Genomic DNA, 12348 nt, shown 5'->3' with positions numbered 1-12348 from the left:
CCTGTTTGTACTAAAACAGCACCTGCATGACTCAACTATACACATTAACCCCTGTGTGTGTGTGTGTGTGTGTGTGTGTGTGTGTGTGTGTGTGTGTGTGTGTGTGTGTATGTGTGAGAGAGAGAGTCAAAGAAACAAGAAAATGAAATCCTTATCACAATACACATTTGACAAAAATATTTACCACAGTATCCTAAAAACAAACAAAGTAACAAAAAGAAAACAGCAGGGAGGAAAAGCGAGGGAGAGAAAGAGATACAGGGAAAGACAGAGACAGAGAGTCACAGAAGGAGGGGAAGTGGGAGTGGAAAAGGATAAGACAGGTGTGCTTAAAAGAGGTTTCCAGTAAGTGTCTGGCCAGTGCTTGAAAATACATGAACAACAAGAGAATGGAGCTGAACACAATAGAGAGGAAGAGCCAAGAAAGTGGGAGAGACAACAAGGCCTTTGACTCAGAGGTAGGCAAAATATTTGAATACAGCCCAGACTTGTATCTCCAGCTATTCTCAAATAATACTGTTTATAAGAACTGGAAACATTTCAGACCCCCTGCAGTCAATTTCAACAGCATACTAAATGTAAACTCATGAAAAAGCCTTTGTTTACATGTATTTATTTGTTAGAACATCTCACTGCTGATTTTTACTGAATTAGACCAGAATCTTGGTAAACAAGTAACTAAATGAAATAGTTTTGGGCATCGAACTACAACAAATTTGTCTCCCAAAGTGCTTAAAAACCACCATCCCTCAGCCATAGAATGTTTTTGCCATCCAAGTATGGTGAGGTGTGATATATCTAAGTATGTTCTGTGGCTGCAGGATCAGGTTGCAGGATAAATATGCTGTTGGACCTTCAGGACACACACTTGTATGTACAGAGACAGTGCTTGTGTTCTGTGTGCACAAGAAAGAAAGAAGCACTCCTTCAAATTAACAGTTTGAATTAAGCTTCTGAGGAAGTATGTGTCACTTGTGTAAATGTATAATTGCAAAATGCACTCCTAAAATAACATAATTTAAGACGTGTGTGCGTGTGTGTGTGCATGTGTCAGGAGCAGGATCAGATATACCTTGATATGGACAGTGCTTTGGAAGTTGCAGACAATGCGCAGAGAGAGACGGATCAACAGAACAAAAGGTTGTTACTTTGTTTTTGCCAAACACACAATATCTCTTCATGTCAGATTTTCTCAGTGTCTTGAAAATCGCCAGCCTCTCTCTTGTCCCTTTGATGTAACATTTATGTCCTCTCTCCTTATCTACCCCCTTATCTTTCTTTTTTGTGTGTGTACCTAGCTTGGTGGAGAAGAAAATGGAGGCAGTCAAGGGCTATTTGGCTGAGCACAGAGACCAGATCCGCCTGTTTATAAACCTGGTTTTAGCAGCAGGTAAATCATCTTTGTTAGCATCTGTTAAAGTGTAACTCAGTGGATTGTGGGTCTCTGTTTGTAGGCCTCCACAAGAAACCTATTTCTGAAATGAAAGGCATGAAAGAGCTTATCATCAATGCTGAAACAGCACTGTTCTGATTTTTCTTTGTTTGGTACTTTTGATTTTGCTACTACATATGATAAAATTACCAAACCTTAATATACTGAGAAATCAATATCTAGTCTTGCCTCAGGCCTTTCAGTGTGCATGAAGGCTTGTAAAGGGCTATTTAATTTACCTTTGAAATCTAGCTGATGTTAGAGTGGACCTACAATGCTCTGTGCCTTGAAGAATATTGATATCTGTGTGTGTGTGTGTGTGTGTGTGTGTGTGTGTGTGTGTGTGTGTGTGTGTGTGTGTGTGTGTGTGTGTGTGTGTGTGGAGAACAGACTGAGAAAAATAGAGAACATTTTTTTTCTCTTTAGGACACTTAACCACACAATTGCTATGATTGTTACTGGAAAAATCAGTCCATGCACATGTGGACGTGTATTGTGTTACTGTTCAGACACATAAATGCACACTCATGCATTTTCTGTCTTCTTTTATAACAATGTTAAGAGCAGAATTAGTGGTATTGTGACATTTTATTGATCCAAATATAATAACAGATCATACAGAAGAACTTATGTTTCTCTCAATTATCACTAATGGCTTTTATGTCGAAATTATATGGATTGGAATTAAAAAAAACTCAAAAGAAAAAATGTGCTACTTTCAGAGGGAATGCAAGTTTACAGATGAAAACACATTGCATTAAGACTTAGGACAAAACGACAATAATTAGTTTGAAATATGAAACAATCGGTTTACGGTTCACAGGTCGTCAGACATCATAAACTTTGGTGTATTTGTTATACATGTGACATATTTTATGTGCATTCCTTAAGACATTTGCATGACATAGCAGTGGTGAGAAGTAACAAAGTACATTTAATTCCACTGTATGCTACTTTAAACTTTTTTATTCCTCTACATTTATTTTAAAACTTAGTTACTAGCAGATTCAAGTTGTTGATACAAAATATAATCAACAACTAAATTATGATGCATTAGTACAGATTACTACACCCCACAGTATAATAATAGCCCCACCATTTACAGTAAGTGATTTACAAGTGGCATTAATGCACCAATAATCCAATCCATTGGGATACTGATGCTTCTCCTCTAGTAAAAGATCTGAGTACTTGTTCCACCACTGCAACAGAGTGATGGACAATATGTAGAGTTACAGATAAGTCAGATTTTTGCAGTGGATGTCTGTGGCAGGCCAGTAATTTTAAAGCTTACACCACTTCATGGCTTCTTGTAATGCTGCAAATACATAAAAAGATTAAAATAGTTTTATTAAAAAAGGTTTAAAATGTTGTCAGCACTGTGGGATATAATTCATATTAATTCCGAATTTATTTCAGGCTTCGCTGCCATAGTGATAGCGGCATGTGTTCTGAACTTCCACCGGGCTGTCGGGCTGCTGGTCATCTCCTTGGTAACTGTATTCTTTCTGTTCTGGGATTGGATGATGGAACGCTATGGCAACTGGGTGTGGGAGGAGCTCCATCCTATCAGAGACCTTCACAGCAGAAACTGGTTCTGGATCAGATGGTGAGAAATGAGACGGTGTTCAAACCTTGTTTAAGTTTTTCTACACTGGTGTGCACTTTGCTTAACAAAAGACAGCTACGAGGTTATTGGTCCTTAAACCATAATGATGCTAATGATAGCTCAAGTTTCTTATGGTCATTCAACGAGAAATACTCTTTTAGTAATCTTACCAAAAAGTGCAGCCCTTAAAATCATTATATAATGAACAATAAAATACAAAATGGACTCTAGGTAGACCATTAAACCTATCTGTTTCTACATATAGCTAATGGTAATGTGCCTGAATGCAATTGTGCTTACACTGTTCTTTGGCTAAATTCTGCTCCACATAAGGCTCTATGCTGTAGTTTTTCACCTGATAATATATTCTTATTTATCTTATATGGTGCAAATATATAAGGCATATAATTTGCAAGACAGTTCAGACAAGTTGGGGGGGCTTTCTGTCTCTTGGCAACAACAATGTCCTCAGACTGAGGAAATTCATTATTTGTGAAATCAGCATGAGCCCGGAATTCAAACTGGGCAGGATAAAGGAAACCAGAGCAGTTGGTGGTATAGAGAAAAACTTCTATGTGCTATAGTGCACATTTAGTGAAGTAACTGCGCCAGCTCAAGGGCACTTCAGGCAAAGTTTCCTCAGCAGAAAGGTGAAGTGGAGCCACAAGATAGACCACAATAAATGTAATAACAACATGAAACACCAAAATTAGAAACATTTAACCAAATGGGTTAAAGATTCTCAACTTTCCCGATCACGCACCTGAAGGAGTTTGATCTCCTTCAGGTGCGTCATCTTAATTCAATCAATAATACCACTGTTGGATGTTGCAAACTAAGACATACTGCACAAGACTTTCTTTTATTGCTGTAGCTGATAAAGGGTGAATGTGTCATAGTAGACACAAACTCCAGCAATCATGATGACGGGCCTGCCAGGTGTAGTCCTAGGGGTCTTCACCGAACTGCCGACAGAGTTAGCCACTAGCTGGTGAACATAGTGGAGCATTTAGCAGCTAAAGAGCAAGATATTTCCCTCGGGAGCTTTTGGAGAGAAAAACAAAGCTAACAGGAAGAGAATATTGGAGTTACATTTGTCAGGTGGCCAGAATCTCGACTCCAGATGAATGCTATGTTGCTGTCTGTCTGTTGGATGTGTATGTTGTTATATTTTTAGTATTTGTATCTGCTGTCTCCAGGTGTTTGGAAAGTTGCAGGGTTAAGTATAAATAAGAAAAAATCAATTCTTAAAAAGGGGTAAGACAAAACTAAAATGGGACATGGGACAATTTGGAACTCTGTAGCCTTTTGGAGGTTAGATGCTCTAAAAAAAAAAAAAAAAAAAAAAAAAAAAAAAAGTCTAATCCTCTCCTAAGCAATGCACCAGCTGAGTATATAAAAACTTCTTCTTATAAAAGACAGGGAATGCTCTTTTTGTCATCCTTTAGCTTCTTTACAACATACTGATACATAACACAGATTACAGAAGAACAGACTGTCTCTCTCCCCTGTATTCGTTGTCTCCCCTCCCTTCCTCCCCCTGCCTGGCATGGCATTCTCTCTCTCTCTCTCTCTCTCTCTCTCTCTCTCTCTCTCTCTCTCTCTCTCACCCACCAGGATAAAATATGTGTTAGTGCTGGTGGCTGTGGTGTGCTGGCTTGCACTGGACACAGCCCAGCTGGGGACGAGACAGCTTGTGTCTTTCTCTGGTTTGCTGTTCCTCATCTTCTTAATGATGCTCTTCTCCAAACACCCATTCAGGGTAAGGGATGCAAATCCAAGCTTCAACATGTATTCGAAAACACACACGCTGACAAATGACTTTATGATCATATGTTGCACATGTGTGTTGCAGTGGTCTTGGCAAACCTTGCTTTGTGGGATTGGGCTGCAGTTTGTCTTTGGCCTGCTGATTCTCAGAACCACATTTGGCTTTGCTGCCCTGGTATGGCTTGGAAAACAAGCAGAAGTACATAAGTACAGACACACACACAAACATATATATTGTCAGTGGCTTGTCAGTGTTTTTTCTACGTTGCCAGCATTAATGTCTACTTTTGCCTTTGGTAAATTAACTGTAGTTATGAGACATTCACAAATATTCCTGTCTACTTGACTTTTAAAGTATAGGCGATTTAAGATTTACAAGTTACATGAAAAAGATACAATCAACTGTTTCTAAAGTTTCTGTTGCTAACAATTAAAAATCTCCATACAGATCTTTATGTCATTCACAGATGCTGGGTCGAAGTTTGTGTTTGGTGCCAGTTACACAGACCACTTCTTTGCCTTTAAGGTACGGCACACACTTGCATGATGCACACAGGCACTCACACATGAATGAGTAGATTTTGGGTGTTTGTGGACATCAGTACCCAGTTATGATTGAGTATTGTGTTTGGGCATATAAACATCTCATATTGGCCTTCTGTCATGTTTGCCCGTGCTTAATTTGTCCAAGTTACAGTAGTAGTTAGTCAATACAGCAAAAACTATCATAGAAAACAGTACTTGCCAAAATGAAAGTGAAAAAGACGAGCCACAACTGTTACAAATTTAGAAACTGTCAGAATTAGGTGTATAGGAATGTAAACAACGTTTCTCATTTTCTTTGTAAAATGTGATACACTGAATATGAAACCAGGATAAGATTCAAAATCAGGATACTAGTGTGTATGTAAACGTACTTAATAATACAGATGATGATGATGATGATATGATTATTGTGGACTCTCCCCAGGTGATGCCTATACTGGTTTTTTTAAGCTCTGTCATCTCCATCCTCTACTATATTGGCTTCATGCAGTGGCTCATTTGCAAGGTGAGAAAGTGGGAGAATAAAGTGCATGGACAGAGGGAAAAATCTGATACCAGATCAGTTATTTCAAACCATTTATTGTTAAAGCAGCTTTCATATAAGAAGAACAGTTTAAGGAATGGAAGACAAATAATGACAGTTTAAAGTAATTCATAATTGGAGCATAAAGAAACAACGAGGGCCATGATTTTTGAATTTTAATTTGTATCGTATATGTTATAATTGTCAGCAGTTCAGTTATTTGATTGATTTGATTTTCTTTGCCATAATGATTTTTCTTTTTTTCTCAGATTGGACTGGTAATGCAGGTTACCATGGGAACGTCTCCAACAGAATCCATGGTTGCAGCTGCAAATATATTCCTGGGACACGTAAACAACAGATTAAACAATAAATTACTACAAAAAAATAATTAATTATATATTTATATAAACCCATCAACCCACTAATCTCAAATCAGCCTGGCCTCTCTCTTTCAGATAGACTCGCCCCTCCTGATTCGTCCATATATCAGTGGGCTAACTATCTCTGAGATCCATGCTGTGATGACAGGAGGTTTTGCCAGCATCTCTGGCTCCCTTTTAGGAGCCTTTATCTCTTTGGGGGTAAGGAAGATGATGAGGGAACTGAGATTGTTAAACCAGTATTTAAAAGAATATATTTTAAGCAAGTAATAAATATCAAAGATGAAAGTCCAGTTTATGACTTGAGGTTGGGAATGTCAGTGATTTACCTTTAGAGTGGGAGTTCCTGAACCGAACCCACATCTAAGAATATGAATTAGGCTGATATAAGAGAAAACTACTTTAGCACTGTTTGAAATATAGCCTGGTAAGTTTCCATTCCTGGTCCAAGGACCCGGGGGAATTATTTAGACTGCGATTTTGTGAATGACTTGAAGTGATTGCTTGGCTACTGAATTTATGTAATCATGTAATCTTCTGTGTGCTGCTCTTTTAAGGTTGAGGCATCACACTTGTTGACAGCATCATTGTTGTCCGCTCCAGCCTCCCTGGCCATTGCCAAGACGTTCTGGCCTGAAACCGAGACCCCAAAGGTCACAAGCAGTGACCGTGACCTCAAAATGGGCAAAGGGTAGGAGAGGCCAAAAGAAACAAGTATGATTTGGAAAATAAGATTTATGTTTCCACAAGGTTAACTTGCAGAAACACAGAACCTGTTCAGTCATATTTCTATTTTACATCTTCATCCTTTTCTCGTATGCATTTGCAAAGTCTTCATTACAAGTGTTGCGCCATTGGAGTTGGCAGCTATTTTATTTCTACTACATTTCTAAGAAAGAAAATTTTTAAAAAGTGGCAGCAATGAAAAAAAGTAACACTTTCACATTAACTCTGAAGCACAAGTGTCATATAACTTTTCAAATGCCTGTGTCTCCTCAGAGAGAGTACAAATGTGTTGGAGGTGGCATCCCAAGGTGCATCTAGTGCTGTGGGTTTAGTGGCCAACATTGTTGTCAACCTCATTTCATTCCTGGCATTGTTATCCTTTTTCGACGCCGTCCTCTCCTGGCTCGGCGGGATGTTTGACTGTCCGCAGCTCAGCTTTGCGGTGAAGGGCCTGACACTACACACACACACACACACACACACACACACACACACACACACACACACACACACACACACACCTCAGCATATACGTATTGTTCGACCCACATGGGCGCACTCACACTCCCTTTATTTCTGTCTGTCCCTCCTTCAGCTCATCTGCTCCTATGTGTTCATGCCACTCTCCTTCATGATGGGTGTTTCCTGGGAGGACTGTTTCATTGTTGCTGAGCTGATTGGCATAAAGACATTCCTCAATGAGTTTGTGGCCTATCAGAAGTTGTCTGAGTTAATTAAGAGGCGGAAGGCAGGAGGGCCTGCATATGTGAACAATGTAAAGCAATATATTTCTGTAAGTCTCACTCATCTCACCTAATGTTCTCACTTTTGTTTTAATTCAGAGTAAAATGAACTTTAAATTTTGTTTCCTAATCTAGGTGCACTCTGAAACCATCGCAACCTACGCTTTATGTGGATTTTCCAATTTTGCTTCACTGGGAATGTCAGTGGGAGCGCTGTGTGAGTGTCACCTCTGAGCTGTTAGCAAGGCTGAGCACCAACACCAAACAGGCAAACAGGAAAATCAAAGTTCATGAAGATCCGGACTAGTTTCAAATGTTGAAAAATTCAGATGAATATGTTCTTATTTTAATTCAGTATGTTACTGTCCCAAATGTAAAAAGAAAACTGCACAAGATACAATATCTGCCTGTAGCCTACAGGATAGAAAATCGAATGTGTCCTTTATTTTTTTATGACTGACATAAGTGGGCGTAAGTGGCGAGGAATCCATCTGTTACAGTTAAGCGAGTTGTGGCGTGTGGGCTGTATGGGAGTTAAGTCTGTTTCATTTAGCCTGTAGCTGCCTTATGGCCTGGGAAACAAAAGGAAACTTCAATATTCCACCCTTATTCTCCAACACATATAACATCAGCAAATTTCCAAAACTTAATGAATGCACCCATAACAACTGTCTGTGAGTTTGTTTGTGTGTTTATGCAAATGTCGAAAATAGGCTGGCACTGGAAATGCTCGACAAAAGCCTCATTCGGATCTTTAAAGATGACAATTCAAGTTTTTATCCAAGAAATAAAGAAATGTGTGACAGTGTTGAACAAAAAGTGACTCCTGTGTGGCAAAGTTGGCTATGTCAAGCAAGGGGATATTTGTAGACAAGATAATTAAGAAATTACAAGTTGAAAATTGCTAATTTGCATATCCCCCAATATATCAAATGAACAGGCTGTCCTTGATAAAATTTACTTTAAAATGAAATCTTTTTGTAGCACAAGATACAGTGAAAAAAATCCACAGGTGTTAAATCTAAAAAGGACTGAAAAACTGTGGAAACCATTGCCTTGCTCTCTCTCTCTCTCTCTCTCTCTCTCTCTCTCAAACACATTGACACACTGTCAGTCATAGTCAGACTGGCTAAACATAACAAGGCATACGTGTTTATTTGCATATTGAGCAGGGAAGAGAGATCTGATCACAACTCCAGACGCATGTGGAGATGCATTTTAATGGCAGATGTGAACTGACAAACTGTCCACTTGTTGTCAGATCACCTAGGATGAATGTTAATTCCAGGTCTGAAAAGGGCCACTGTTACAAACATACGAAAGTGCCAAACAACAAATAGCCAATTTCATACAAAACGTCAAAGATTATATATTTCTGTAGTTATAGTTTTGTGTTTTTCCAGCGGCCATGGCTCCTGATAGACGGTCTGACATCTCAAGTTGTGGCTTCAGAGCTCTGATTGCAGGCAGCGTCTCTTGTTTCATGACAGCTTGTATTGCAGGTGAGTTTCAGTCTATCTGTGCCTCTATCTGACAGATATTATGTTATTGTATCCACATAGTGAATGCACTGTATGAAGAGTGTTTCTCATTCCGATTGCACCTTGAAATAACATTAAATTACACTGACACTGTAGCTAGTTTATAACATTATTCTTTGCTTATTTAATGCTGCACTTAATTCCACCCATGGGAATTAAGTTGGATGTGAGATAATGGGCTCCTGGGCACAGTAAAAGGCCCTCTACCCCTCCTACATAGGAGCAAGACAATACATCTGCATTGTTTGTAATGGTTTTGTGGAACTTTGTAGTACTTTACTACAGAGCCAGAGCACGTCCACGCTGACACTTCTCTAAACTAACATTATATTACAGCACAGTATACAGAATATTACAGGAACCCATCAAAGAGATGCAGGTTCTCTTTTCTTAAAGCAGAACTATTCTGCTCTCATACTGATTCACGTTACTGAACTGTTTTAATCATATTTGAATTAAATGTGACTGTAGCAATATGTGATTGGAATTAATGTTTTTGACAGAATATTAAGAGTGACTAGGAGCAAAAACATGATGTGGTCATAAGTCGTTATAACTGAACTCTCTGACTTTATAACAAGAAATGGTATAAGTCACTTTAAGCAGAGAATTGGCCCATTCAATAATGGATTACTGAATGGGCATGAAACATGCACGATATCATGTGTCCCTCTAGCCTCATACAGTGTATACACATACATATATAGACACAGACACATATCTATCTGCTAGCTCCATTTTAATTCTAACTGCATGCTGAAATTATTATGAGTCATGAAAAAAATGTTCTAGTCAGTACAAGTCTGTACATCAGAGCTACACAGTATAAAACATGTCAATCAAGTGATTTTTATAATTTGTATGATTACATTGTTGTGTGGGTTTCTAGGTATGTTGTACATCCCTGATCTTCACTGCCCACGTTTCCTGAGCACAGAGTTCAGCAACACCAACGTGACCATCAGCTCACAACTGGTCACCTGCTGCACACTGCTATATAACAGGTGTTTATATGTCTGTACTTGTGTGTTACTGTAACAAGTTGATGTTTTGACTATCAAACATGATCTATAATGCTTTAGAAGATGATTTATTTACTATTAGTAAAGCAACTAATTACATCTTATAAATCCTTTATAAATGGTTCCTTATCAGAAAGTGGCACCAGTTTTTTTTTTTTTTTTTTTTGATATCTTGATTCAGTTATGAATATATTAAAAACAACTTTTTAGAATTAATACCGCTGATGGAAAAAAGACAGATGCCGTGATTCATTGTATGTATGTATGTATGTATGTGTGTGTCTGTGCGTGCGTGGGTTTTATTTGCAGTGTGACAGTGGAGCCATGGAACGTGACGATCGGGGAAGAATTTAGTCAGAGCAGTCTGCAAGGCTGCTGCACAGTCACACAACCTACACACTTCAACTGCAGCTTGGTACTTTGAATCATTGTTAACAAAAACACACATCTAAGAGGTAGAAACGTGTGTTGCTTGTATGCATGTAATCTAAAGTACAAGTGTGTGTGTGTGTGTGTGTGTGTGTGTGTGTGTGTGTGTGTGTGTGTGTGTGTGTGTGTGTGTGGGTCTGTGTGTGTCTGTGTGTGTTTGGGTCTGTGTGTGTCTGTGTGTGTCTGTGTGTGCGTGTAAGTGTATAGACCAAAAACAAAAAGCTCAATGATCAGACACATCAATAAATGATTAAGTAACTCATAAATTGGAAATGTATGTAGGTAGGTAAAGTATGTTAAAAAAATAGAATAAAAATAAAGACAGTAGGTGACACATAAAAAAAAAAAAACTATTATGAAAAAAGAGAGACAGTGATCTAAAGACCTGAAATCAATGAACTGTCCTAGGAACATCTGGGCTAATTTTCTGAGTATCATCAATATTTCTTTAAGTTGAATGTTCTGATAAGTTGTTAGATGTTCATGAAACAGCTCTAATTACAAGTGAAAATCATGAATGTATACTGTATGTGTATGTAGCATGCGACCATACAGGAGGGCATCTCTTTGTATTGCTTGAAAATGTATGTTTCTCATGTGAAACGTGAACACGCAGGACATTTTTAGGGCAAGCAGTCTACAGGATATCAAGTGGTAGAAAGTGACAGGTAACTGGACTTCTTCCAACTTCTTTTGTTGGCCACAATGGCCACGATACAAAATTTAAACATCATGTGGTACAAAAGCTGTGTCAGAATCATCTCAGCCAAATATGCCACGGACTGTATATATATTTGATTCCTCAGTTTTCCTTGCCTTGCCTGAATGTACCGACTATTACATTAACAAGTAATAGCAATTTATTACTTGGCCACTGGATGTCAGTGGTGTCTTCTTTTTCCCCAAAACATATTGGTAGCCAATAACGACCAGCCAGTTCTGACTGGCAGACCATTTGTCCAAGTAGCTGGTTTATTAATACCGACAGAAATGATGGACTCAAACCGCCTGCTGAACAAAGTGGACAATATCATGGTGTGCATTTCTACATCAGCATGTGTGAGCAAAGCAGCCAGTCACAGAGATGGCAAATGACAGTCTCTTCATTAAGTACACCACAAGCAAAAGGTCAGATGGCTCCCTTCTGCGGGCAGGAGGTGTGTTCACATGTGTGAATTTCACTCACCCACGGAGAGCGAACATTAGATTCAGCTGTCAGACGGTGACATATAGGGCGTTTTTAGTCCCTGTGCTATCATGTGTCCCACGTAAAAACATGCTTGTTCGCATCATGTCTCTTGGAATTTTGAGGAGTCAAGATGATTAGATATTCTGTGGAGGGCCAAGACCTAAAAAGTTCAGAAACCTAAAACAAACTGCAGGATTTTATATCTTTTAAGGCTGTGTCATTTAATCAGATATGTTGCTCAATCTATACACATCCATCCTATCCTGCTTTGCACATCACATGTATATTCATAGACCGTTTGGAATCCTATATATATTCTGTAATCTGAACAACATAGCACTGTAACAACGTTACAACAACATAATGAATATGTGCCCGAGATTCTGTGATTTGGAAATTTGCCTTTGGTAAAATGCTTTTTTCTTGAACATCTTG

The 12348-nt window shown here is 38.6% G+C and overlaps 1 protein-coding gene across 1 annotated transcript; it reads left to right on the top strand.

The window, feature by feature from the left end:
- Positions 1 to 389: 389 nt before the first annotated feature.
- LOC111660935 (solute carrier family 28 member 3) lies at positions 390 to 10891 on the top strand. The gene is made up of 17 exons (XM_023414377.2): positions 390 to 458; positions 1055 to 1140; positions 1299 to 1390; positions 2852 to 3041; positions 4659 to 4803; positions 4897 to 5010; positions 5260 to 5337; positions 5782 to 5862; positions 6150 to 6230; positions 6339 to 6464; positions 6821 to 6954; positions 7263 to 7431; positions 7585 to 7782; positions 7868 to 7949; positions 9136 to 9234; positions 10163 to 10277; positions 10605 to 10891. The coding sequence occupies exons 1-17, from the start codon at positions 390 to 392 to the stop codon at positions 10717 to 10719; spliced, it is 1974 nt and encodes a 657-aa protein (XP_023270145.1). The 3' UTR covers positions 10720 to 10891.
- The last annotated feature ends 1457 nt before the right edge of the window (positions 10892 to 12348 follow it).

Source organism: Seriola lalandi, unplaced genomic scaffold, assembly GCF_002814215.2.
Source record: "Seriola lalandi dorsalis isolate HSWRI2012SDOR001 ecotype SW California unplaced genomic scaffold, Sedor1 jcf7180002054524, whole genome shotgun sequence".
In the NCBI taxonomy this organism is placed as follows: Eukaryota; Metazoa; Chordata; class Actinopteri; order Carangiformes; family Carangidae; genus Seriola; species Seriola lalandi.
The sequence above is the reverse complement of the archived record's forward strand: the minus strand, read 5'-3'. Positions and strand labels throughout refer to the sequence as shown.